The 24835-nt window shown below is 56.7% G+C and overlaps 10 protein-coding genes across 10 annotated transcripts; 4 read left to right on the top strand and 6 right to left on the bottom strand.

Annotated features, from left to right (window-relative positions):
• Positions 1–255: 255 nt before the first annotated feature.
• On the bottom strand, positions 256–2617 carry DICSQDRAFT_58163 (MT-A70-domain-containing protein; the record flags this gene model as incomplete). The annotated part of the gene is made up of 4 exons (XM_007364693.1): positions 256–998; positions 1072–1380; positions 1505–1974; positions 2223–2617. The coding sequence occupies 4 exons, from the start codon at positions 2615–2617 to the stop codon at positions 256–258; spliced, it is 1917 nt and encodes a 638-aa protein (XP_007364755.1).
• A 269-nt stretch (positions 2618–2886) lies between these two features.
• On the bottom strand, positions 2887–5046 carry DICSQDRAFT_84570 (peptide chain release factor eRF/aRF subunit 1). The gene is made up of 7 exons (XM_007364694.1): positions 4928–5046; positions 4837–4876; positions 4548–4786; positions 4060–4492; positions 3784–4000; positions 3086–3726; positions 2887–3023 (listed from the first exon to the last, which is right to left on the bottom strand). The coding sequence occupies exons 1-6, from the start codon at positions 5005–5007 to the stop codon at positions 3422–3424; spliced, it is 1314 nt and encodes a 437-aa protein (XP_007364756.1). The 5' UTR covers positions 5008–5046; the 3' UTR covers positions 2887–3023; positions 3086–3421.
• Positions 5047–5424: 378 nt separating this feature from the next.
• On the top strand, positions 5425–6186 carry DICSQDRAFT_58038 (uncharacterized protein; the record flags this gene model as incomplete). The annotated part of the gene is made up of 2 exons (XM_007364695.1): positions 5425–5732; positions 5796–6186. 2 exons carry the CDS (start codon positions 5425–5427, stop codon positions 6184–6186), a joined length of 699 nt encoding a protein of 232 aa, XP_007364757.1.
• A 2259-nt stretch (positions 6187–8445) lies between these two features.
• DICSQDRAFT_104190 (uncharacterized protein) lies at positions 8446–13635 on the bottom strand. The gene is made up of 8 exons (XM_007364696.1): positions 13181–13635; positions 13073–13122; positions 12655–12906; positions 11916–12597; positions 11826–11866; positions 9526–11626; positions 9012–9468; positions 8446–8951 (listed from the first exon to the last, which is right to left on the bottom strand). Exons 1-8 carry the CDS (start codon positions 13530–13532, stop codon positions 8525–8527), a joined length of 4362 nt encoding a protein of 1453 aa, XP_007364758.1. The 5' UTR covers positions 13533–13635; the 3' UTR covers positions 8446–8524.
• A 126-nt stretch (positions 13636–13761) lies between these two features.
• DICSQDRAFT_104193 (thioredoxin-like protein) lies at positions 13762–14822 on the top strand (the record flags this gene model as incomplete). Its single annotated transcript, XM_007364697.1, has 4 exons — positions 13762–13793; positions 13844–14194; positions 14245–14447; positions 14503–14822. 4 exons carry the CDS (start codon positions 13762–13764, stop codon positions 14730–14732), a joined length of 816 nt encoding a protein of 271 aa, XP_007364759.1. The 3' UTR covers positions 14733–14822.
• A 78-nt stretch (positions 14823–14900) lies between these two features.
• On the bottom strand, positions 14901–16769 carry DICSQDRAFT_84580 (uncharacterized protein). Its single transcript, XM_007364698.1, has 2 exons — positions 15949–16769; positions 14901–15882 (listed from the first exon to the last, which is right to left on the bottom strand). The coding sequence occupies exons 1-2, from the start codon at positions 16761–16763 to the stop codon at positions 14970–14972; spliced, it is 1728 nt and encodes a 575-aa protein (XP_007364760.1). The 5' UTR covers positions 16764–16769; the 3' UTR covers positions 14901–14969.
• A 706-nt stretch (positions 16770–17475) lies between these two features.
• DICSQDRAFT_104198 (CC42_CANAL CELL division control protein 42) lies at positions 17476–19191 on the bottom strand. The gene is made up of 5 exons (XM_007364699.1): positions 18937–19191; positions 18650–18747; positions 18497–18553; positions 18013–18420; positions 17476–17929 (listed from the first exon to the last, which is right to left on the bottom strand). The coding sequence occupies exons 2-5, from the start codon at positions 18695–18697 to the stop codon at positions 17867–17869; spliced, it is 576 nt and encodes a 191-aa protein (XP_007364761.1). The 5' UTR covers positions 18698–18747; positions 18937–19191; the 3' UTR covers positions 17476–17866.
• A 473-nt stretch (positions 19192–19664) lies between these two features.
• DICSQDRAFT_84588 (uncharacterized protein) lies at positions 19665–20511 on the top strand. The gene is made up of 5 exons (XM_007364700.1): positions 19665–19709; positions 19769–19817; positions 19870–20095; positions 20151–20332; positions 20392–20511. Exons 1-5 carry the CDS (start codon positions 19684–19686, stop codon positions 20413–20415), a joined length of 507 nt encoding a protein of 168 aa, XP_007364762.1. The 5' UTR covers positions 19665–19683; the 3' UTR covers positions 20416–20511.
• Positions 20498–21002, bottom strand: DICSQDRAFT_169079 (rhamnose mutarotase; the record flags this gene model as incomplete). Its single annotated transcript, XM_007364701.1, has 3 exons — positions 20498–20539; positions 20596–20883; positions 20961–21002. The coding sequence occupies 3 exons, from the start codon at positions 21000–21002 to the stop codon at positions 20498–20500; spliced, it is 372 nt and encodes a 123-aa protein (XP_007364763.1).
• A 617-nt stretch (positions 21003–21619) lies between these two features.
• Positions 21620–24714, top strand: DICSQDRAFT_84590 (ras-domain-containing protein). Its single transcript, XM_007364702.1, has 10 exons — positions 21620–21677; positions 21762–21796; positions 21857–21861; positions 21935–22057; positions 22132–22165; positions 22245–22438; positions 22573–22653; positions 22713–23854; positions 23921–24061; positions 24210–24714. Exons 1-8 carry the CDS (start codon positions 21642–21644, stop codon positions 22841–22843), a joined length of 639 nt encoding a protein of 212 aa, XP_007364764.1. The 5' UTR covers positions 21620–21641; the 3' UTR covers positions 22844–23854; positions 23921–24061; positions 24210–24714.
• The last annotated feature ends 121 nt before the right edge of the window (positions 24715–24835 follow it).

Below are 24835 nucleotides of genomic sequence, written 5' to 3' on the forward strand. Positions count from 1 at the left end.
TCTCGTGCATAATAATACAGTGATCTGTGCCGATTGAGGTCAGCGCAAGAATGGTTGGGGGCGCAAAGCCACTCACCTATGCACTAATTCAAGGCGATGCCGACAAGAAGATATAATAGATACTCGGAGAAACACCTAGAGAGACGGCTACAAAAGTCACAATCAAGAAGGCGTAGTCCATAGTGTTACATTCGGGTTCGGATCGCAAGCAGAGTAGCTGCCAGGTGTGCCGTGGGCTTAACCAGTGTACCCGCCTTAAAAACCCTCCCCGCTCCATTGTCCCATCCCCTGCCCCATCCCCATCCCCATCCCCATCATGTTGTGTCCCATCCCCGAGTTCATACCCATCCGCATTCCTCCCATTCCTCCCATATTGTTCATGCCGCCCATGTTGTTCATCCCGCTCATGCCCATCATGCCCTCGCCCATCCCGCCATCCCACATGCCCCCACCCGCTCCATCCATGAACTGACCCTCCCCGTTCCCCATCCAGCCCATCCCGCCCCCGGCCATGCCCATGTTTCCGTCGAACCCTCCACCGCCAAAGCGCCCTCCGCCGTGCCCTCCGCCCCCGCCGCGGAAGCCCATCCCCTGCTGGCCCATTCCGGCCATCCCCATAGCGTTCATCCCGCCCATAGGGCCACCCATGGCGTTCATACCTCCCATCCCCATCCCGCCCACGCTGACGTTGATACCGAGCCCGGGCATACCCATGTCCCCACCCCAGCCGCCCATCATGCCCATACCGCCCATGTCTCCGCCCATCGTGTTCATGCTGTTGATCGGCAGCATCGCGGGGGGACCCATCATTCCCCGACCTTGGTTCCCGAATCCTCCGCCGCCGCGTCCCCCGCCCCCACCTGCAGCTCCGCCGGAGACCGTCATTGACAGCGGAAGCTGCATGGGAGAGCCGGCGGACATTGCGGAATTTATCATGCCCGCGCCTGCGTTCGTCGACCCGCCTCGCACAGGCGACTTCGGGCGAAGCGCGTCGATATCTGCCACGACGCCCGCCACCGTCAGTCATCTGCACAGGCCGACGCCTCGCGTCCAGATTTGCTGAGTACGCACCTGGGGTCACCGGCACGACCAATTTCTGCCCGCCGCCCGCGAGGTCCTTGATCCTCGCCTCCCACGTCTCCCTGTTCCAGCGCATCGCGCCCTCCTGGCCCTCCTCATCCCCCAAGGTCATGCCTTCCTCAATGCGGTCCTCCTCGCCCTCGGCGAGCGCGGTGACCCACCCGCGGCGCGTCGTGCGCGCGCGGCCGAAGATCTCGAGCCGGCGAAGCCCGAGGCAGAAGTTCTCGATGAGCGTGTACATTTCGGGTGGCTTCAGCGTCGGGTCTGAGGAATCCCCTTCCCAGATCAGGACGTCCGTGTCTGTGCAAGAGGAGGGAGGGAGAAGAGAAAGGCGTGTGAGGAAGCGCATACACCAGGACAAGGGGGGGAGGAGGCACGCACCAACATTACAGTGGACAAACCAGCTGTCGGTGGACCGCCGCACGGTGCCGCGTATGCCCATAAGACAGTGCTGCTTTGTCCGGGTGAGGAGGGACGTAGTGGGTGGGTCCGTCTGAGGTGCTACCATTGTCAATATATGTTAACCGTGCAAGAACGAGCGAACGTACCCCAGGGCCCTTGTTCGACGTCTTATTCGTCTTCACCCACACGATGTCCTCGCACCTCCGGAAACCCCACTTCGCCATCACCTCGCGACCGCGTTCAAGCCCTTCTCCTGATCCACTTCCTACCCATAGAAGTACAAACGAGGGGTCCGCCGAGAGGGCGGGTATGGGAAGGTCTTGTAAATCATCCCAGGTGAACGAAGAAGAGAAAGGAGGGTCTATCAGGATGACGTCGAATTTAGATCCTTGTAGTGAGGACAGCTCGGAGTAAGGGAGGAACGTTGGTGGGATGGCGTGCGCAGCGACCGCCGCCTTTTTCAGTGCGAGTAGTCTCTGCTGCTTTGGGTACCTAATCGACACGTTCTATGTCAGCGAAGGCTCTCGGAGTGGCAGAACATAGCAACCCTCCATCCACATGCTCTGGCTCGATGCGTTAAGGGATTGCAGAGCATAGAGTAGTAGGAGTCACATATTGAACAAAGCAACTCCGTGAACGCAGCCGAAAGGACAGTGGCGAACCCCGTGCCATAATAACTTGGTACAGTAGCAGCATGGACAGGATGCGAGTCTGGGAGAGGATTAGACTGCAGGACTCACTCTTCGAAACGATGCTCCGGATCCGCCCCCAGCACCCAGTTCTGCGGCCACTCGCCTCCATCGACGTAGCGCTGCGAGTAATCGTTCCTTATCGTCTCTTCCTCAGGAACATAATTGCTATACCGCGCCAGGCGTGCGCGCTTTGCAGGGGGCAAGTCCGGTCTATGTGGTTTGGGGACAGGAACCAGCAGAGGAGACGAGGGCGGTGAGTGTGAAGGTGAACGGGGAGGAGTCGGGATCAGAGGGAGCTTTAGTATCGCATTGGGCGGAGATGGTAGGGTCTTAAGCTGGCGGCGGAAGTTTCTCTGTGTGTTCCGGAGACGAGAGACGAGGGCATTATGCGTCGCGAGCAGCTCGTTAGCTGATGCTAAACATTCGGTGGTCGTGACGCTCATAGATGGCAGACACTAGAGCACAACTTGGCGTTCAGTAGAGTCGATGGGTGGAGTTGCAGGTTCCTTGGCAGTCCCGGTTCATGCACGATCCTCAGCAGTCAGTCGCCGACGAAGTGAGCTCGGTGGACTAGGGTCCGAGATAGTCGGAGCAGGCAGGAATAGGCGCCAGCTATGTCGGCGCGGTAGCTGTGAACAACAGCAGTCCTCTCGCTGATTTGAGCTTGATCGGAGCTGCGAATTCACACAAACCAGACTGGCACAACGGTCAAGGGATCATGACAAGGCGTGATTGGCATTCACGTGGTATTCGAAAGGCTACAACTTGGTGATCGAATAGCGACGACAGCAAATAGTACTAGAACAGGTGCACTGAGAAACAAATACAAGAGGGGGTCGACATTGATTTCTGCGGGGGTACAGAGATAATCAGTATGCGGTCTACTTCCACGAACGAAATCAAACACGCACCATGACGCCGCGGAGACGTCTCGTTGCGTTAACGCTATCCTCCGATATCCGGCAAGGATCACCCGCGTCCCAACTTTCGTGCTTGTCGTTTACACTTTGCAACGCGCGCGTCCTCGAGGACTTCTCGGCTTCCTCATCGTTCACAACAGTTGAAACAGCTGCAACTCGCTGGCCTGACCGGACGGCGACAGCGTCCGTCGCCATCAGCGTCTCAACCACCGTCTCAACACGACTGACATCCCCAGCCGCGACGCGTCCTGCCGGCGTTCCCCTCCCCTCCGCCCCACCCGGCGAGCCCAAGCCGAGGGGGGCTCCAGAATGGAGCCTCCAGAAAAGTCAGATATCGTCGTTGTCCGAGAAGAACTCCTCTTCGTCGTCGTCGACGCTCTGCAAGTTTGTAAAGTCGACCTTGTACCGGAGCAGGCCGCCGATGCCTCCGAAGCCCTTCACGAACTGCGCGCCCTCCTGCGAGCGGTTGGTGACGAACTCGAGGTTCGCGCCGAACTCCTTGTACTTCTCCGCGAACCACTCGAGCAGCGGCTGCGGGTCGACAACCTTCTCCATCTCGAGCCCGGTCGACTTGTCGATGAAACGCTCGCGCTCCTTCTCTTGCTCCTTGGTCGCATGAATGATGATCTCCTCTGCAGCCAGGGTGAGCATTCTTCACGTGGAGACATTCATATAGTTCGTTCGCGTACCACCAGCCGCGTTCCGGAGCACATAGCGAGTGATGTCCAAGTTTTCCCAGACGATCAAGGTCTCCACGGCACCGAGGTCAAGCGCCTTAAGGGTGTCGTCGATACCGAAACAGTATTTGCCGGTATCCTGACTGATCTCGTCGAAGTACCTCTGAATGAGCCTCTTCTCCTGGACGAACTTGACGTTGGAGAGGGCCTCGGCTGCGAGCTCAATAGCCTGTCACACGAGGTCAATCTGACATCAAGCAAATTCGGCAGGGAGGACAAAAGGCGCACCTGATTAAAGCCGTTCTCACCACCGTAGCTGACATCAACGACCTTTATGACCTTCGCAGCCAGACGAGGATCGAACATGTCACTCTGCGACAGCTCCGTCTTGAAATCCGCACTGCCAGCAAGCACAAGTCCAGTGACGTTGACCTTGTCGTTCGTGATGAAGTGCTGCACTGCCAACTCCGCGACCTTGCGGACATAATTGTGGCGCTTCTCGTCACGGAGACGCGCGAAACGCAGGGCGGACTGACCACCACGGCCGTGCTTTTTCGGGAGGTCGACGGTGAACTTGTGGATGACCTCGCGAGTGTTTCCCGCGACCGTACCAAAGAGGGTACCGTTACCGTCCATGACAATGAATCCGAACTTGGAATCAGACTCGAGGAGCTCTTGAAGCGCCTCCGTGTGGAACTTATTGTCACATAGGTAGAGCGAACTGTCGGGTGCCTTTTTGAGAAGGATGGATATACAGAAAGAAGAGTCGAACGTACGTGTTGATCGGCTTGTGGGGCTCGAAGTCGAAAGAGACCTTCTTCTCCTTTCCTTCGTCTGTCAAGATTGTGCCGACAAAGAGTACAAGACCGTTCGGAGGCACTCTGTTGTACAGCTTGAGCCGCTGCTGGGTGGATGTGATGGCCGCGAGCACGGAAAGACGGTTGACACGGGACTTGATGTTGGACGCAGTACCATATTCCTGCGTCAACATCGCGTTGATGCGGGAGATTTGATCCTGCAGACCAAGGTGAGCGATCGGACAGCGATTTTAAAGAGAATGCGCACCTTAGGCGGAATGATGAGCGAGATCATGGAAGTACCCGCTCTGGATTGTGCGATGAGTGAGAGCCAGTACGGGGACAACAGGTGGACGTACCCTCGGGCTGCGTCAAGGCTCTTGATGAGCTTCTTGACCTTCCACATCTGGATGTTCTGCTCCGCTGGATCCTGACTCATGTTGGCAACAGTCTACGCTAGTAGAGAGACCTTTTGAAGAGAGATGGGGGAGGATCGGGGGAAAGATATGAGGGCGAGCTCGTCCTGGGGCCCGAGGCAGATATCTTGCCCTCACCAAATTTTTGATCATTATGTCAGTATGGGCGCCAAATTAAACTTATCCCCCAAATTGCCCCCGGTTCGGCGGGATAACCTCGGCAAAGCCTTCATCTGGAAGTCAAATACACTCTGCTGCATTCACCCATTCACCCACTGACTTACACCCGCTCATCGCCATTCTCTTCGGGACCATCTATGTCAAAGCGTAAACTTGACTCTGTCTCGGACGCGACGAACGGCAGATCACCCAAACGAGTTAGAGAACAGTCAGGCGACACCGCGCAGAGTGCACCCACGCGCCCCACGAGCGCAGCAGCAATGGAAGTGGACTCCGCAGCGAGCCCGACCGCGATCCAGACGACTGCTCCCGAGGGCAAGAAACGTGCACGCGGATCGGAGGAGAAAGGCCATGGAGGTGGTCAACCAGGGTCGGCATCGAGGAGCAGACGATCCCACAAGGTCCGTAAACTCGCGCCACCGCGCCCTGTCCCAACCGTAGCCCCGTCTGTGTCCGCAACGGGACCGCGTTCGGCGCATACAGAGGGCAAGAACTACATTTGCATCACGCGGCGGACAGAGTTGGGCGCGTACCTCAGACGCTGTAAGGATGTGTTTCTTCAGGACGGGTAAGTCGTCGTCATAAGCCTAAGTCATAGATCATGCATGAACGTGTGGTTTGTCGTCGACAGCTACAAGACCCTGTACCTGAGCGCCATGGGCGCCGCTATACCCCATCTCATGCAGCTTGCACTATCTCTCCCTACCATCCTGCCTTATCCACGGGATGAGATTCACACCGAAATCTTGACCGGCACCGTCCACGTTCATGATGAACTCATCCCAGAAGACGAAGAGGAGGATATCATCTACCGGACGCGTGGAAAGTCAACTGTTAGCGTCGTTATCAAAATCGGGGACGGTGTCAACGAGCCTACTGCAGGCGCGGCGAAGGGCAGCGGGAAGAAGAACAATCTAGGTCGCGCGGTGTCGACCAAAGGAGGCGGGAAGCCGATGCAGAAGGATGTCACTCGCACCGCAGAGCCGATCGTTATCCGAGAAGACGAACTAGACGATTCTTGACTGAACCCATCTCTGATTATTACTTCGTGTCTCGACGCGAGATCCCAATTGCAACAGACGGGCAACGGACGGGCAAAGAACTAACTGTATGTATTCCCGTGGCTACTCGAGCGAATTTTGCGTTATGACGTCCATGGCTTCTTGTCATTTCGCTCCGAGGTTGCCTTCAAGCGATGACAGTCGACCTCATTTCCCATCGTCGTGCGTCACACTCACCTGACACAGTTGGCATGTTGTGCATGCAATTGACTCCGTTCACGGAGTGGGACACACCTACGTGTGTGTGCACGACGACGTGGCTTGCACAATCTGCATCGATTGCCGAATGCATGCAGGGATTTGATTGGGACGTGAGTGTGTCTTGTTCTGTTCTTCGGCCCTCCATTTGCTGCTTCGCGCTTGGCCTTCAAACTGGCCTCGACAGACGGCCACGTTGTTTGGAATGGCGGGATACTTGAGCTTCATGCACTGTGGATTGATCATTTCCTTAGACGAGCCAGATCTGCGCCTCCTCGTCAATCAATGGCGTGCAAGGATGACTCGTGTTGCACGGTTTTATGTGGAAACGTCGACTTGCGGAGTCAGGGGAACATACAGCATTACTCTGAGGTACGTAAGTTGTAGGTATGAAGGCGCCCTGAAAATGAGAAGCACTCGCTTCCGGGCTGTCGGGTGATGGCATGCACCCTGCAGGGTCGGTGCTGACGTACGGAACAAATTGAGCGATCTCTCATGCAAGACAGCTCACGCGCGCTGTGTTCGTCGCCCTCGTCGATCATCTCAGCATGACCCTGCCACCCAATTATCTCTGCATCCTGATGTCGTGGAGGCTGTGGCATCGGAGGAACAGGAGTTCTTATGGGAAAGCCTGGCATCCGCCCTTTGTGGTTGGTGCGGCGAGGGGGGCCCCAACAAGCAGCTCAAACGATGCGGTGGTTGCGGCGTCGTGTTCTATTGCAAAATAGAGTGTCAGGCGGCTGCATGGCCGAAGCATAAGTGAGTCGTGCAGAAATGACCCATCGTTTGTGTTGATTCCAGGATAGTCCAACTAAACAACAATTTTTCGACGATGCAGAGTTGTATGCCGCTCGAAGAGGACGATCGACCTCAACCTAAAGGCCGCCGTTTCGCGACACCCATGAATCTCGTTGCGTCTATCGTGAATTGGGCGGAGATACACAAGTACGCATTGACGATCATGGCGCACGCTCTTGTTCGTCTCCACGGTGGTGTCGATTACAATCTCAAGAACGGTCGGGTATTGGTGTATGTCGTCAGTCCATACCATGAAGAGGATCATCCATCCAGAGCTTTCAGTCTGATGACGGTCAAACTGTCTGAGATGAAGGACTGTACCGACATCTACCAGCGCTGGCGAGAAAGCCCCATGTCCAACGCGAAGCCGGAAGGCCCATTCTTCCAGAGCGGAAATACAAGCGCGACGCCTGCAGGGGTCATTCACCACACTCGGTCAGAGCCTTCTATACAGTGGAGGTGGCATATCTGACGGCCGTCTCCAGGATGTAACGTCGCCCGCAAAAGTCACCTCTTGTGGCCGCTGGCATCTGCCTTCGGGAGTCTCCCGAGACGTCGGAGCCTGAACGTGTGTGTTAGGTGGGCCAATGGACTCCGGGGGTGGCTCCCCTTGCCTCGTCGGTTCTACCGGCCCATGAGAACGGCTGCGGCTGTCTTCTTCTCTCGCCTCGGAGCATTCGGTAAGCTGGCTCCCATATTCGTATGGGAGATCTCTGCCTGACGTCCATTGACCCAGGTCCGTTGGGAAACTGTCGCCAATCTACAAGAGTACGGTCGAATATCACAACTGTACCTACCCGGACGAGTTGCCTGTGCCTTGACTAGGCCGTTGGGTTATATCAGGGGAGGATAAAGCAAGGAGGCGAATAGCAAATCGCGGTTGAAACTTGGTTCTTTCGAGACTCGAGTGTCCTTCGGCTCCCATGCTGCGTACGACTATCTTACCCCCAATCATACGTACGGCTTTTCCAATATTGAGAGCCGCAAATTCAAGTGCCTTTCCAAACGCGGAGCCATACCGGCACCCAGGTATGTAGAGGGCAAGTACAACCATGTGCTTGGCACGAGATGCCTCATACATAATCTGCGTCTTTCCCCGTGCTGTTCTCTGTATCATAGAGTGGCCGTAACGTATCGACTGCTCCGCAAACAATGAGTTTGGGAGTGCGTTTCAGGTCACCAAGTAGGCCATTCCCGCTCTTGTCAGTTCCGCGAGGTGCTAAAGAAGTTAGTCATTCATACAGATTCCGGGGTGATACAGAGGGATGAGTAAGGGCTACAGTATCATGCCTATCGAGGCCAATCATACAACCACTTCCACTTCCATCATTTCTTCGACTTCGTGTTCCTCGATCAGGTCCTCGCTTACTGCATCGGTGCCGTGGTCATCCTCTACGGGCACAATTGGCTCCTTGGTCTCCTCCACAAGAATCTGTGCCAGCATTGCGAAACCCTCAGTCGTCTCGTCGCTCAACTCTTTCTTGTCAGGAACATCCATGGGCAAAGGCGACGGTAGTCGCTTCGCGGCTTTACCCTTCCTGGGACACGTGCAAACACGGGACAAGAGGTGGGGCGACTCGGGATCCGCCAGTACTTCGCGAGCGCGTTCTGCCGCGAGGCCCTTCGCCATCGAGAGATTTGGCGCGGCGAGGGGCCCCGCGACGATCGTGTCATGGACGAGCACTGACATGCAGTCATACCGCCGAACTTCCGGCCGGCTTTGACCCTTGCTGTTCCGAGCGTCGTTGGCATTAGCGCGACCTAGCCATGATTATAAGACATGTACTCACAGAAAGCTGATACACCTGCACCCGGACTGCGCCACCCATACCATGAGTTCGGTGACCGGATCCTTGGGAAGATCAGGCCGCAGTGCAGCAAGCAAATCCTCAAGAACCATCTCCGTAATAGCGGCGGCCTTGTCATAATTATAGTCGCAGTCCACGAAAAGCGCACCGAGCACGCTCTCGAGAACGTCGCTGAGCGCCTTGGGCGGGTCATGCTTCCAGCCGTTGATTATGATCTCCTCGTCGGTGATCTCCTCAAGGATCGGGACGTGCTTGCTGATCGCCATACTGAGTTCGACATTGTTTATGAGAAGAAGCTTGTGTAGCGCGAGCCGCTTGACAGCGATCGACGCAAATGCAGGCCCGCAGACTGCGCGCGAACGGGCCCATGATAGCTGTCCAGATGTCGCAGAAGGGAACTTCCTATACAGATACTCTGTCACGACCATGTCTATGAACGCTACAGACATGGACTCAGCCTGTAGAACACGGTAGTAGACTGCTGGAATGAACATACCATCCCCAAGAAACTCAAGCCGCTGGTACGACGAGCAATCAGTAGAACGGAACGACGGATGTGTGATCGCCTCTAACAACAAGTGCCCGTGCTTGAATGTGTATCCTAGGGTTTCTTGCAGCCCCGCAAACAGCGGTGCTGCAGGAGCCTCCTTCAACCTACCCGAATACCGTACATACCAAGGTGTTGGTCCCCCAAACGAAAGGCCCAGCGCGGTACCGGCCCGCAGCGCCATGTCAATACCCCCCGTCGCGAAGCTAGCACCAAGGATCGCTTCCATGCAGTCCTGCAAGCTCCGCCGGGGATACTGCCGCAGCGCACGTCGACAGGGCCGCACCGCGAACAAGGCCTCATCCCCTGTAACGACATACCTCCACAACCTGATACTCTGCGTCTCCGGGGTAAGGTGTTCCTCAAGCCCATGCTCCAAGGCGCGCGCAAGAAGAGTACGGTTCGCGATCGCGGTCCGTTTCATGTTGTCAAGCTGACCCTCGTGGCGGTGGGGGTATCTGTTGTACAGATGGACGACCGCGCACAGCTTGAGGACGGCGTCACCAAACGTCTCAAGCCGCTGATTATTGAAGCCTGCGTTTGCGCTAGGGAGGGTAATCGCTTGGACGAGGAGATCGTCAACGATGGGTGGGAGCTTGAGCGCGGTTCGGACCTCGTGGGCGCGCCAAACGTCGGTGAGCCGGTGGCAGAGCTCGGGAAGGATGGAGAACGACTGGTACACGTGTCTGGGTATGAGGGCCCATCTGCAGAGTTCGATGGGGAGGATGACAGTCAAGCCCGCGTCCTTCGATGCGGAAGAGGGTAGAGGGTCGTTCTCGAGGGAGTATGAACAGGAGTTGTTACGATCCAGCATTATGCCTTCTACGCAAATCCCGTCAAGCGAGATGTTCGGCGCATGCCCCTTCCGTGTGTACTTGTGCAGCCAGTAGTCGCGGTACGTAGGGAACCCGGCCTCCCTAGACCCTGCGGGTGGCGTCGACGACGGCGTCACGTCGGGTCGCATCCTCCGCAGGAGCAGCGGGTGCCCGAACTCCCTGTTATTCATGTAGATCACGCGCCCGTACTCTTCCTCGGACACATCCTCCCAGTTGTACGACCCGAATGGATACGCGATCGCGAGCTCAATCGCGTCGAAATCGACTCTGCAGTCACGAGTGATAGGGACCAGGTAGCATGTCAGCGGGAGAGTGATTCCTCTGCCGGTGATGCACCACCAAAGACCCATCCTCGTATATTCCTCCATCGCTCGGCGCTGGCTCCACGCGTGTCGCGGGTGCAGAACAATCTCTACGGGCTCGTCGGTCGAGACGAAGAGGTTGTTCGCAACCAGGTCCGCGGGCGGAAGCGCAGTGCCAGTAATGAGGCCGGCCGAGGGGATCCCGTCCAGACGTACGACGTGGAGCCAGAGCGTCGAGCCCAGGACCCACGGGTCGCAGACGGGGACTTGCAGCATATCTGGGACGGACTCGACATTCTTGATGGGTACGCCGTCCGAGTCCTCGTCTTGAGCGGCACCGGAGCTCTTCGCAGGGAGGAGATAATCGTCGAAAACGTTTAGGGCGTGTAAACTCTTCACAGCAAAGAAGGCTGCCGCGCGTCTGGCCTCTTTCTTGGAGCGCTTGGGCGGGCCCTCGTATACGAGAAGGTTTGAGGGTAAAGGGAGGGTAGAAGGGAGGGTAACAGTAGCGACGAAGTCGCCAGTATACCGAGGAGCATGCATGGGAGTGAAGCGATCGCGGGGTATAAGGGAGCATAGATGATTGAGTAAGGAGATGGCAGTATTGTATGTCAGGATGGCACCCGTAGAAGGGACAACATATCGTTCACGTCGAGCAAGGTCGAACGGATCAGGCGCATCGCTCTCGTCCTCTTCCTCTTCGACATCGGGAGGGACAAGGTCGCGTTGCTGATAAACTTTTTTCAGATGGGGTTCGCTGCGCAAGAACTCCAGATATCGCTCCGCCTGAGCTTGTGAGCCCTCCTGGACCATGATAATAAATGTCGACGTTTTGTGTCGTGCACGACCACGGGACTGAAGGTATCCAACCATATGTTGTACCGGATCAAAGCGGATGACGAGGTCGCATGCCTGAGAACGGTAGGGTTTAGGGAATAAACCCACCTGTGGAGGCATGAGTTCACTTTACGCCGATGAACTCTGGGGCAAGCCGAAACCGGCTGAGGATTGCTTGCATGTCACCAGACGGGGACATACTAACAATCCTCAGACGACGCCAGGATGTCGGTTCAGGAAGTAAAGTGAAACCACGCCTTGATAAAGAACATACCGGGAAATCGAGGCCTTCCTCCGCTACGGAAGTGGCTACCACTGCACTGGCGTCAGTGAGTTCCTCTGTCACCGAGTCGTGATCACGTACGAAGATTCAGCCGCCGTTCTCGGAACAGTTGCACCGTATCTCGTTGATTGCGCATGGCCATTCCTTTGAGGTGCGACTTGGCGACAGCGCCTGAGCCGTGTCCCACGAGCGGCTCGCATTTGATGGTGTGGACCAGAAAGGGGATGCGCCGCAGCATAGACGCGAGGCACGTTGCGATATGTCGCTGTTCGACGAACACGATACCTTGGAACGTCGATGTGTAGCGTGAAAACAGTTCCTCGGCCAGAACCTTCACCTTGGGGGAGCACCAACTGAGAGGTATTGGGGTAGGTAAGACGCCGTCTGGTGGATCGTCAAAGTCGGCACTGAACTCGGCAAGTATGTTCTCAAACTCTCTGAGCTTGGGATGCACAGCGTCAGGTACCTCAGAGAGATAACCACCATGAGCGACGTTCGCATACTGCTCTGCAGTGAGCACCTCCATGGCAGACTCAATCGCCTCTTGGATGAGCTGCACGACACGCTGCTTCATCTCGGTGTACAGGAACAACTCGGCACCGAATGGTCCCAAGCTGTAATACGTCACTTCGTATCTTGTCAAAATCTTGTCGGCTGGAATCCCGACCTCGGGTGGGGTATTGTGGAGAGCCAAGCGAAGCCGAAGTGACTTCTTCTGGTATTCAGGGTATACCTCGGGCGCCTGACGGTATGTTTTGATGAGCTACAGATATGGTCAATGCAATAGCTCTGAGATCGAGTAAAACATATGTATAGTTACCTCCTCCGGTCGTGGGGAGTGCCCAATCAGCTCGTCAACATGCTCCTTGACAGCGATCACTTTTGCATCAAGATTCTTCTCCAAGGTGGACAACGATTCCGCGGCATTTCTCGGATTCCAGATCGGAGAAGCAGTCATGCCAAAGACCTTCGGGCGACAGCCTTCCGCAGTTTGAAAGTATTCGCGCATGATGCCATTATATGCATGGTTCTTCCGCGTATGATGGCATTCGTCAAACACCAACAAGCAGACCTAGGATTGCAAGTGTCAGATTCATCCGATAGCGCCACAGATGAAAGAACGTCATGCGAGGTGGGGTTAGCCATTATCGCACAATGATTACAGGAATGAGCGACAGTCAAAATAGTTGCAGAAGGTGGTGCGATCCTCAGCGCTATCAATCGACGCAGAAACTAACCTTGCTGAGGCTCCAGTGGGAGTGCGTCAATAGATTGAGAAATATTTGGGCTGCCAGCTAGCTTGAGCACGAGCTGTGCGTCGGATAACACGACTTGCTGCAACGCACCTGTCATTACGAAGACATCTGCAGTCTCAAAGTCGTTCGCCCATCCTCCGCGGTCGCTCATGTCGTGTGCGGTAGCCCCGGAGAACATGCGGACGCGCAACGACGTCTGCTTCGCGATGAACTCTCCCTGCTGCTGCACGAGCGCGACCTTGGGCACCAAGAACACCGTGATCTTGTGCTCCGTGCTCTCCTGCGCCGATATCCATTTGATCAGCAGCGTGCTGATGAATGTCTTCCCGCTACCGGTATCGAGAGCGGCGATGACGTTCCCCTGCTGTGCGCGCACGAAGATCTCCTCCTGGTACCGCCTGGGAAGGAGTGTGTCGCTAATTTCGTCCAGGGAAACGGACATGGCTACGAGGAACTCAGAGAAGATGATGGTGGTGCAGGTGCATGAGCAGCACCGCAGGAACACAAGAGCTTAGGAGAAATAGGCAGCACGATGGTGGCCGATCGAGGGCAAGGGCAAGCTGCGGCAGTCGGCCCGGCAGCTGCGGTAACATGCGGTCAAGGTACGGCCTACTGTTGCAGTACTTGCGCGCAGCGGGGCCTACGCAGACACACCATTTCCTCCTACCGTCATGGCCATCAACCCTAACGAAGATACAGAATTGTGAGCATCGTGGTTGCGTCCAGGAGATGCAGTCTGATATGTGAAATTAGTAACGATGCGTTGCGCAAGCACGGAATCCTTCCTCCTAAGCCTCCGACTCCTCGGACACCCTCGCCTCCCCCTCCTCCGACCCTCGAGGAGAGATATGCGGATTATACCGCAGCACAACTGAGGGAACTTGCGGCAGAGGCACCCGATGACGAAACGGAGCGGCTTCTAGAGCTGATTCGGCGGAAGAGATTACAGGAAGCCCGGAAGATGGAGGCGGCACGCTTCGGACGCGTATACCCCATTTCTCGAGAAGACTACACTCGCGAGATCACCGAAGCTAGCAAGGTCAACGAGGACGGCGACGCGATGGAGCGCGGGACGGGCGTCGTCGTGTTCTTGTATAAGGACGGGTGGGCCTGTTCCCGGACTAGCACGGCCCCAGACTAAGTCTCTGCCCCAGAATCCCTCACAGTGATCGTGTTAAGGAGCATATCAACGTTCTCGCACAACGCCATCCACACACGAAGTTTGTCTCCATCGTAGGAGACAAATGCATACCTAATCTCCCTGACGCACGGTTACCGATGCTCATCATCTATCGAAAGGGCGAGATTTTGAATCAACTCGTCGCCTGGGGTGCCGATCGCGAGCGGCGCATCGAAGGTGCGCACAGGTCATCCCGATATCGCATACTTACTATGACACTAACATTCCGCAGAGCTCGAGGCGGTGCTCATCTTGGCGGGGGCGATTATACCGCAGCAGCGCTTTCCACCAGACGTGGATAAGGATGGCGATGGCTCCGATTCGGACTTAGATGACCTTGACGACGACGACCCATCGTCGCGGATGCGGTCTGCGAGCACAAGCGTGAATGCCAAGGCACCAAATAATTTGAGGGGAAAGAAGGGTGATGATTCAGATTCAGACTTCGAGTTCGATTTGTGAGCAGAGCGAAGGATCATATACAGTAGCAATCAACCATGTAGCATAATATCTTCAAGGCTTTACAGCGGCAGATGGTATATATTCTCGACGAGACATAGGTGAAAGGAGGCTGAAGGCATTACAATCCGAAGTCGCACTTCTTGATACAATGAGGTTAAGATCCATCGTAGCAATTGTTCTTTCCTAGTACACAGGTGTGTGCAGTCATACAAGTATGTTACAGCATCCTTGTCTCCTTCAATCATACTTCTTGCTCTGCGCCTCCCGATCAACCACGACCCCACTCATCTCCCTCCCCCCGCCCAACTTTGCCTGAATCCATGTCTTCCCCGCCTTCTTAATCAACGCCTTCCTCGCAAATCCTCTCATATCAATATACACCAGCGTCACGTTCCGCGCCGTATGCGTCGCAAGGTGCGTCGATTTTGCCGCCTCCGGCCCGTACTTGTGCGCGACGACCGCCGTCGCCCGCTCGCTCCCCACGTCGAACGTCCGCCGCAGGGAGTCATCGACCGTCGCGAGGATCAGATTCGCGCTGAGCGCGAGCTTGCCACCTCGCCCGATGGGCTTGCCGCTGCTGGTGCTTGCGGGTGTGGACGTGCCGGATGCGGGGAGGGATTCCTTGGCGGGGGTCCCAGGGACGTTGCCAGGGAGCGGTGACTTGCTGCGAGGCGGCAGCGGAGGAGCAGGTCCCGGAGCAGAAGGCGCAGCGCTGGGAGCTGCACTGTGTCGTGGGGGCAGCGGGGGCCTGAGGTCCGGAGCACCTGGGTGTGGCGGCGGCGGCGCAGTCGAGGCAACGGATGGCACGGAGGCAGCAGAGGTCGCTATGGAAGCCTGTGGACGAGGTGGTACCGGCGGCCCCGCGGTCGACTTGCCTTTGTCTATCGTGGCACCCACGGCGCGCTTGATGAGGTCCTCGACGATCGCAGCGGTCTTGGAGCTGACCTTGACGGCCTGCCCGCTGATCGCGTACGCGCTCGAGAGCGTCGACTGCGTGCGTGGGTGCGAGAGCAGCAGCAGCGCGCGGGGCTGCGGCGGGGGAGGTACGCCCGCCCTCGGTGTTGGGGAGGGAGTCGAGTGGCCGATGTAGTAGTTCGTAGCGCAAGTGAGCCCGTGCAGTAGGAGCGAAGTCGACGAAGAGATCGCTTGACTGTAACGCTTACGAGCATGAACATGAGTCTGTCTTGATGACCTGAAAGGCAGAGAGCTCACAGACCTGATCAATGTCGCCGACTTCGTCATCCAATCCTGATCCTCAGGCGGGATCGCCCTCACGAATATCTCTCTGGCCTCTTCCAGCTCCGAACTCGGTTCCACGTACGGGACGACGCTCGCCCCATGTCCAGTATACGCATCGTACATTTCCTCCGGGAGCTCCACCATGACCGGGGCAGGCTCCCCATCCTTACCAGTGGTCTTCTCCTTGTCCGCGAGCGCAGGATCCTCCTTGATGTTCACCCGATTCGGCAGCTCTCCGACGATCTCTCCCGACTCTTCGTCCATGAGCACGAGCTTCCCGCGCAGGTCTTCCTTAGTCGGGTTGGGAGCCTCAGTCCTGTCCTCATGAGGGGGCGCGTCGTGGTGCGGCCCGCCCTCCGTCTCCCAATCGAAGTCGGCATACTGCGCAAGTATGTGGTCCAATGCCTCCACCGACTCCGCGCGGTGCGTGTCCGGCCTCGAAGGGATGGGAATCGTCAGCCTAATGAACGACGACTCCTTGTCCGCGGGTGGGAGTCCAGGCTGCCCAACGTCGGAGTGGAACGTGTAAGTCCTTGTGCCATCCGCCGCGATGTGCAGCGATATCGCGCGCGCGGGATCGAGGGGAAGCTCGAGCGTCCCCAGGCGCAGGACGAGGATGAGCGAGCGGTCGGACGCGGAGAGCGAGGCAGCGAGCGGGGCATCCTTGTCTGCGCTGTCTGTTGCAAGAGTGACGCACTCGAGCGCGAGGGTGCCGTGCTCGCTTGTGTTTGAGGTCGAGAGAGTTACCTCTGGGATATGCAGGAGCACGAACGCTTCGGGATGTGTTGCCATGGTAAGAAGGATGTGGTCACGGTAGTAGGTGGGTACTGGCGATTGCTTGTGTGCGGTCTATATGCGAATTGCGGAGAATGACATAGTAGCCAAGCATATCTTGCCAACATCTGTGAAGCCCCGCACCCTATGGGGCTATCGCTTCCAGCGAGATGACCTGCCATCGCCATGATCAGAGCAGGGTTTGGCGTGTTGAAGGTGACAAGAAGTGACAAGAAGCTTCGTCAGTGCCGGAGCAATCGTCGCCCAAAGGTGGGGTGAAACTTGTGTATATCCGACATATTCAACTGGGTTTGCGGGAGCGTTCTGCGACGACATCTTGAAACCTCAATGAATTGTTTCACTCAACCTACTTTGCATGTCCATGTCATACGACATGGACCAGTTCCTTCTTTATCTCTCCCCACCTTCGGTTGTGCATTGAAGCTCAGGGACACCAATGGAGGTACCACACAGTCACCTGCTCACATTACTTCTGCGACAACTCGACAACACGTCTCACTGCAACCAGGAACGACACCTTCCTGCTCCTGAAGCTAGAACTTAAACGACACGAAAATCATCCGAGCCGCGGGTGCAGGTGCCGATACAGTGGTAGCTTGCATGCTCGGGCTGTCGACGCGGTGACGATAGCGAGTGAGAACGAACAGAGAAGCACAAACGGTCCCCGAAAGGGATGTCTAACTCACGGGTATTAGATCCCCCATGTACCCAATTCCAAACGATATGAACTACACAATACTGGGAAATAGAAGAACAGGAATGCGGAGAAAGAGAACAGACCCCGCACGGACGTGCGATAAGGAAGGCGGCACGGACCCAGTAGGGCCAGACCCACGCAGGACGGGGAGGGATAGGTAGTGGTAGTGGTAGGTGCGGGGAGAAAATGACAACTAAAGATGAGGGAGAGGCAGAGAACAAGAGGAGGGCTCAGGTAAGGGGGATACCGGGGATGTGTGTGTATTTAGAGTGAGCTCACGATAGATGGGCTGAAGAGAGAAGCGCGCGATATATCTTCGAGAGAAGGAGTCGTGGGGGCATGCATGGAACGGTCGTGACAGTCCGGGCGCAGCGACCGGTCGTGGTCGTCTCCATTCGTTCAATTAGAGGATGATGCACTTATTTTTCTTCTTGACCACGGGTGGCTCCAGTGCGGCCACGATCGCCTGACGAAGCGGAAACACCAAGATCAAAACCCAACCACCCGTCAGCGCTACCGCACCAACCAATAATCAACGCGCAGACGCACCTCGTCGAAAACATTCTTCAAGCCCTTCTGCGTCAGAGCCGAGCACTCCACATACTTCACCGCACCGAGCTCCCTAGCGAGCCGCTCGCCCTGCTCAGGCGTGACCGGCCGCTGCTTCTGCCTCGCGAGCTTCTCTAGCACCTGCGGGTCATCCCTCAAGTCGATCTGGGTGCCGACGATGAGGCAGGGCACGCCCGGACAGTGGTGGTGCACCTCGGGGAACCACTTCTCCTTGACGTTCTCGAACGACGCGGGCGACGTCACGCTGAAGCAGACGAGGAACACGTCCGTTTGCGGGTATGATAGTGGCCGGAGCCGGTCGTAATCCTCCTGCCCGGCCGTGTCGAAGAGCCCGAGCGTGTAAGGGTCGTCGCCGATCATGACCGTCACGGCATAGTTATCGAAGACCTGCGGAAGGGAAAGGGAAGAGAGGGACGCGATCGGCCTCGCGTGCGGAGATGGGGATACGGGAGCAATTACGCACAGTGGGCACGTATTCACTCGGAAACTTGTTCGTCGTGTAAGAGATCAACAGACACGTCTGTGGCGGAGGTTGAGCGCGTCGCAAAAGCAGCACAGCGTGCCCTCAATCAGCGACGACTCGGGGTAGGGCTGGAGGGCGAGAACGAGAACGCACCTTGCCGACAGCACCATCTCCTACAACAACACACTTGATCGTCTGCATGATTTCTCGCGTAGGCTCTCCGGGAGGTCTAAGTTATGCGGACGGGGAAGCTGACGAGAAGCGAGCACTGCGTAAGCCTTATATACCCTCTGTGCTCGGACCTGGTCACAGTCGGCCAAAGGCGGCGCGAACATGCCATGGGCCTGCCATGCAGCGCTCGCGTGTCACGCCGTGGCCGGTAGTGCGCAAGCTGTGCGGCCACACACGAACCGGCCACCATCTGGGAGATCGACACTTACCTTGCTGGTACAGCTGGAAGTGAAATGAGGTCACGGCTGGCGGATAGAGCGAAGCACGGGCGATATTTTGATTAATATCGACCTAGAGAAGTAGAGCTGGCTCGACGAATGCAAGGAGAAGACGGATGGAGGCGGGAGCGAAAGCTGCAAATGGGCCTCTGGAGCGTGGCGGGTGATGCGAGCGAGCGCGCTGTTGACGGCGACGAGGGCGAAGAGGAAGACGGCGAGGGAGGCGGCGAGACTGTCTTGACTGTCAAGTGCTGCCTCGAGGAGTTGGACTTGACGACCGGTTCACAGCATTTCTAGAACGCCTGCCCTGAACTCATGATGCGCCACATTCCTTACTTCCATTAGTTCCTCTTTCTTATCGTCGTTTACCGCTTTCTTATGGCCCTTTACCGCCCCCGATTTCCTGGCTCACTAGCTTGTTTATCTTCCCCGTTTAGCCGTCTACATGGTCCGGATCGATATATCCCCGCCTTCCCCTTCCGTCGAGCGACTTCTATTGTCTATGACCATAATCCTAATCCTCGTGCTTTTTGGAATAGCAATAGGCTACATTGAACCATGAGGCCACGCAGCGACAGCGCAGTTGATTCCTGGTGAATTCTTCTGCTCCACAAATAGACTAATATAGGGTTTTCCCACGACTTCATCGTATGGCCACGCGCTTATCCCACTACCAGCGGGCCAGTGCCGCTCCAGACTCCCTGTCCCACCCCTCTTGGCCGGTGCATCGCACAAATCATGTCGACCTCAATAGAAGTATCCAAGTATGTCGTCAAAAATCCTTCGAGTAGAGTGTCGTAATCTAATGCACAACCCTGACCAGGTGGCGGCATCTCCCACCCCCGCCCGGCTTCGCGTCCACAGTATCGTCCGTATGTCAAGCCAATTCACGTCATTGTGTCCGTCTGCTGATGCGCAGCGTAGTCCAAGAGCTCCGGGAAAGCCGTTGCTGCCGCGACAGCTTCAACAGCTTCTTACGAGGAACTCAAGTCGAAGCGAGCATGGGACCTCGCGTTCTCGCCTGCTAAATCCCTGCCGATGCAGGCGTTCATGCTATACATGTCCGGAGGAGGCGTTCAGATCTTCAGCATGGGTATCGTGTTCATGCTGCTCTCGAGCCCCTTTAAGAACCTTGCGGCGATCAATACCGGTACGTTAGCTCGATATCCAGGGCTACCACTGTCCTGATATCCAACGATCTGTAGCGTTCGCGCCTTTCGCCCCCGCCTCCGCACCACCGAAGTCCCTGACCACGCTTCCGCTGCAGAAGGTTGCATACCTCCTATGCAACCTTCTGACGCTTGCTCTGGGTCTTTGGAAATGTCGGTCGATGGGTCTGCTTCCGACTGGCACGGGAGATTGGTTGGCGTTTGAGACAAGAGGACAGGTGCGTAGTTCTGTCTTGCCTTAGCGATATCTCTACCTGACGCGCGACTCTGTATCAAGCCCCCGGAGATTTTGCTCATATGATACATTTCCTTTGTGGGTCTCATTATTTTGTTGCCCGGACGGTAATCTATTCTCTGTGCGATGCTATCAATCAACGCACGCTTCACTGCGTCTTCCCCTCGAATCGGAAGACCTCCTCAAGTTCCTGAAAGACACGTATATAGTCATGCTCGCCTTCGGCAACAAACCGGTTCGGCTCACCTGCCACCACGGGACGGGACCTCCACTTCCAGTCGCACCCGGGACGAAGCTCTCCTGCATACGGTCCGTCACCTTCCACCAAACTTGTGTCTCCGGATCCTCGCCGATCCCGCGCATATCCGCGTCATAATCGCTACCAACGTACTTGAAGTTGGCGACGAGCAGCTGCAAAGGCGGGTAGTAGTGGATGGAGTAGTCGACGATGTGGTGCCGCTCCAGCGCTGCGAGCACCCCAGGCCAGACGGCAGCGTGGATCGCTCTGTACTCTGCCTCTGCCTCCGGCTTGAGCTGCGGTGCGTAGAGGTGATGCGCCGAACTCAGCGAGCAGGCACCAGTCGCAGGGGGCGGGCGGTACAGATACGGACCTTGATGATTTGGCATACACGTTTCGATTGTGGAGCAGACATCGTGAGTGAACTTGATATTACGGGGCAGTTGGACGGACAGGCTTTCGGCAGTGGGGGTTTATAACATCGCACACCCCATCCGGGCCACCTTGCATCTTCAGACAACTTCGTGACCTTGACTTAGATCCCGGCGGTCCGAATCGTCCGCTTCGACGCTTCCGTCTTGAGAGGTAGTAGTGATCGGCCGTATGTAATATATGTATAGCTGCAGACTCATACGTGACCCTCCACGAGTCTACACGGCAGCTGAAAGATATTTGGGCAATCAACGGCGTGATGGATATGGTCTGGCATCAGGTCTCCAGGGATGATCATAGCCGCACATGTCGCACAACAGTGCGCCCGAGTCCCGCCTTTGAAGGCGAGCGGCCGCGGAGGCAATGCATCCAATCCATACGAATCAATCAGCTGAAAACATGTCGGATGCGGCATTTGCAGGACACGTGTCGAGCAACAAGAGAGCGGATACTCGACGCGCGGCTACTGGTTTCAACTCCGCTGGCTGCGACTCGGTGCAGACGACCCGGCCCTCCTCCCCGCTTGCATCCCAACCACGCCCTCTCGCTGTCCTCACTTCGACCTTGCGCACTCGCTCGCTTCTGATACGATCTCTCTTACGACACTTGCACACCACTGGACATGACTGAGCAAAGCAACTTCGATTATCTCTTCAAGGTGCGTTCGCCACCGCGACTCGGGAGATGGGATTGCGGGAATGGATATTGATTGGTCTGCGCTGCTGCCGTCCCTGTGCAATAGGTCGTCCTCATCGGAGACTCTGGCGTCGGAAAGTCGTACGTAGCTATATCTTTCTGCCCCAAAAGATTCTTACTCATCGCTCTACATCCCTTCAGTAACCGTGCGTATTAACCTCGATGAAGAGGACTAAGTTGTGTCATGTGTCTGACGCAAGCTCCCCGGCCGTCCGCCAGTGCTCTCGCGATTCACTCGCAACGAGTTCAACATCGAGACAAAGTCGACTATTGGCGTAGAGTTCGCCACACGGTCAATCAATGTCGAGGGCAAGACGCTGAAGGCTCAGATCTGGGATACTGGTATGCCCCTCATCCTGACCTTGAATCCCCTGGGGAATTTGTGTCCTCACATTACACACTCTACAAACTCGCAGCTGGTCAGGAACGTTATCGCGCCATCACTGCCGCGTGAGTATCCCCAGCCGATTTCCCTCTCGCGTAATTTCCGCCAGCTTAGCGAATCCCCGTCTCTTGATCACTTCTGCAGATACTACCGCGGTGCGGTTGGTGCGCTCCTCGTGTACGATATCTCGAAGCATGCGACGTACGTCAACGTCACGCGGTGGCTGAAGGAACTCCGCGACCACGCGGACTCGAACATTGTTATTATGCTCGTCGGGAACAAGAGCGATTTGAAGCACCTCCGTGCGGTCCCTACAGAGGAGGCGAAGGCATTCGCGGGTGCGTTCGCTGCTCCTAATATTGCTATGTCTTCCACCTCCCAAACCCTTCTCTACTTGAGCTTTCATCCTCCCGTTGGCTTGTTGGGTTCGCTTGTTGGATCAGACGCTGACCAGAGTTTCACGTTCGTGCAGCTGAGAACGGTCTGTCTTTCATTGAGACGTCTGCGCTGGACGCATCGAACGTCGAATCTGCCTTCCAAACCATTCTCACTGGTGCGTTTCCTCTTCTCTTATTGATTGTTGCGCGATGATGTAACGGCGCCTGCACGCAGACATCTATCGGATCGTGTCGAGCAAGTCGCTCGAGCAGTCAGAGGACCCGATCAAGCCCACCTCCGGCGACACCATCCAGGTCAGCCACAGCGTCGACCAGAACCAGAGCCAGGGCGGCAAATGCTGCTGAGCGTCTCGCCTTGCCTGTTCTGCTGCCAAGGATCTGCTGCCGGTGTGGGATGGGGTGGTAGGGGAGAAGGGACAGGCGGACGCATGCATTCGCCGTGCTTCTCTCTGGGTCTCCCTTCCCTGTGCATACGTCTACATATGTGCCTGTGTTGTAATTATCTTCGCTTGTCTTCTCTCTTCCACTTGTTCTAGCTTGGCTGCCCGGCGTGCGTTGATGTAGTTGGTGTATGCTCCTTGTTGTGGATTGGTCGCGGTGCTGTACATATGGATTTGGATGACTAGAGGAGCGCGGAGGACAGTCAACTGAAAACCTGCGTTGTGGATCCGTCCCATATCTGGCTGGGGCTCGCCTCGAAACAGGCATCGTGTGACTGCATGATGGCACCACCGGCAGAAGCGTTTTGTGACGCTGAGGGATCCAATGTCCGACTAAGTAACTAGTAGAGATACACAACTTGAGCCTTTACAGTAATGTACACCACTGTTTTTTCCTCCCCAGGCCATCCAAGAGTTAACGCCGACTATATACATCTGGCCAGGCGGGAAGCGGATGTAATCGCAACTTCTGCGGGTCAACGTGGCTGAAGTAGTTCTGGTGTGGGATTTGCGGCGGGGGCGCAACGGTGCACGTCACGGGTAGCGTGCCAGCCCATGGTGGAGTCTTCGCTCTGTCCTCGTCAGGATCAGGGTCTGCGACGGGCTTGGACGCCGCCGGATTCGACAGACCGGGTGTCCAATCCGAGGCCGAGGTTGAGGCTGCTGAATGGCCATTCGCAGGAACAGGGCTCGCAGATCGCGGTGCGGTCGAAGAGACGTCAACCGGCTCGGCGTCCCACTCGTCGTCCGAGTTCGTCTGGGGCTTCACGGTGTCGAGCTCGACGTCGAGGTCGAAGCATTCGCCCGGGCCTGCGCGGACGCCCATGAGGCGCAGCGCGTAGAGCGAGATCTTGCCCTCCCCAGGCCCGAGCGCGAGGTGCGCAAAGGCGGGGTCCGGCTCCATCTTGGACACTTCCTGCATGGTGCGCATGGCGTGAGGTCAGTGAACATTGACATGACGCTTTCTAGGCGCAACGCGCACCGCATAGTACTGGGCGAAGAAGCTCCCGAGCGAGATGATGAGCTCCGTTTTGGTTGCAGCTCTCCGCCCGACCTTCTTCTTGCCTGTGCGCGTCGTGATGAAGATGTGACGGTCGGGCTGGTAGTCTGGGTAGGCGGGCCACTGCGGAGGCAACTACGTCAACACCTATTGCAAGTCTTGTATGATCGTGCGCATCGAGGAGATGAAAAGACATCCGGCAGAACTATCCCAATATGACACTCCCTAAGAGCGACATACTCACTCAAGGCAACTTCGTGAACACACTGACCTTCATCCGCACCTTGATCGTGTCGCACTTCGAGCCCTTGAACGGCAGCTTGTTCGCGTCTCTTAGACAATGTTGCAGCTCCCTCCTTCCCGCAATCACCGCTCCCATCGGGATCCCCTTGTCCCTATAGAACGTTTCGAAGCACACGTCCTGGTTAGGCCTCTCGCTCTCTCCCTCGGGCCCCGGCACCATCCGCGGGTTTGTGAGGAGCAGCGACTCCTCCCACTCCTGCCGCGCCGCGGTCTGTCGGGCGGCGACGGCGGCAATGTACCTTTGGTATGTGGTGTCCCGGACTTCGACAATACGATTGCCCGACTTCTTGTCGTGCATCCACTGGTCTTCGACATGTTTCCAATCCCAGGTCTCTTGCTTATCCAGCCGCCGGCTAAACGTCCAGTTCCGCGGGTATGGATACGGGTTGTACCATGACGGGGGTTCTGTGCGGACGGGCCTGGGCCTAGGGGCGGGCACAGTCAATGCGGACGCGAGAGAGGAGCTGGCCGAGTATGGGGGGGCTGCAGGCGTTGATTGTATGCGAGGCGGGCTGAAGATCGCGCTGCCTCTTTGCTCCTGGTAATCGGGCGACGTCCAAGGGCTGTCAGACGTATCACTTTGCTCGTCTGAGC

The sequence above is a fragment of the Dichomitus squalens genome (assembly GCF_000275845.1).
Source record: "Dichomitus squalens LYAD-421 SS1 unplaced genomic scaffold DICSQscaffold_9, whole genome shotgun sequence".
Lineage (NCBI taxonomy): Eukaryota > Fungi > Basidiomycota > Agaricomycetes > Polyporales > Polyporaceae > Dichomitus > Dichomitus squalens.

Bases quoted from the DNA above. Each gene is read 5' to 3' on its own strand.
- DICSQDRAFT_84570 (XM_007364694.1), bottom strand. From the start codon at position 5,007: ATGAGTCAGGATCCAGCGGAGCAGAACATCCAGATGTGGAAGGTCAAG. The intron at 4,787-4,836 runs GTGCGCATTCTC...CTTGGTCTGCAG, and splicing joins CGCTCATCATTCCGCCTAAG to GATCAAATCTCCCGCATCAA. The intron at 4,001-4,059 runs GTGCGCCTTTTG...CTCGTGTGACAG, and splicing joins GTGAGAACGGCTTTAATCAG to GCTATTGAGCTCGCAGCCGA.
- DICSQDRAFT_104190 (XM_007364696.1), bottom strand. From the start codon at position 13,532: ATGTCCGTTTCCCTGGACGAAATTAGCGACACACTCCTTCCCAGGCGG. The intron at 12,598-12,654 runs GTAACTATACAT...CCATATCTGTAG, and splicing joins ACTCCCCACGACCGGAGGAG to CTCATCAAAACATACCGTCA. The intron at 11,627-11,825 runs GTATGTTCTTTA...TACCGTTCTCAG, and splicing joins AGGAAGGCCTCGATTTCCCG to GCATGCGACCTCGTCATCCG.
- DICSQDRAFT_84580 (XM_007364698.1), bottom strand. From the start codon at position 16,763: ATGGCAACACATCCCGAAGCGTTCGTGCTCCTGCATATCCCAGAGGTA. The intron at 15,883-15,948 runs GTCTGTGAGCTC...TAAGCGTTACAG, and splicing joins AAGTCGGCGACATTGATCAG to TCAAGCGATCTCTTCGTCGA.
- DICSQDRAFT_104198 (XM_007364699.1), bottom strand. From the start codon at position 18,697: ATGCAGACGATCAAGTGTGTTGTTGTAGGAGATGGTGCTGTCGGCAAG. The intron at 18,421-18,496 runs GTGCGTAATTGC...TCCCTTCCGCAG, and splicing joins CGAGTGAATACGTGCCCACT to GTCTTCGATAACTATGCCGT. The intron at 17,930-18,012 runs GTGCGTCTGCGC...CCGCTTCGTCAG, and splicing joins TGAAGAATGTTTTCGACGAG to GCGATCGTGGCCGCACTGGA.
- DICSQDRAFT_84588 (XM_007364700.1), top strand. From the start codon at position 19,684: ATGTCGACCTCAATAGAAGTATCCAA. The intron at 19,710-19,768 runs GTATGTCGTCAA...AACCCTGACCAG, and splicing joins ACCTCAATAGAAGTATCCAA to GTGGCGGCATCTCCCACCCC. The intron at 19,818-19,869 runs GTATGTCAAGCC...TGCGCAGCGTAG, and splicing joins TCGCGTCCACAGTATCGTCC to TCCAAGAGCTCCGGGAAAGC.
- DICSQDRAFT_84590 (XM_007364702.1), top strand. From the start codon at position 21,642: ATGACTGAGCAAAGCAACTTCGATTATCTCTTCAAG. The intron at 21,678-21,761 runs GTGCGTTCGCCA...CCTGTGCAATAG, and splicing joins ACTTCGATTATCTCTTCAAG to GTCGTCCTCATCGGAGACTC. The intron at 22,058-22,131 runs GTATGCCCCTCA...ACAAACTCGCAG, and splicing joins GGCTCAGATCTGGGATACTG to CTGGTCAGGAACGTTATCGC.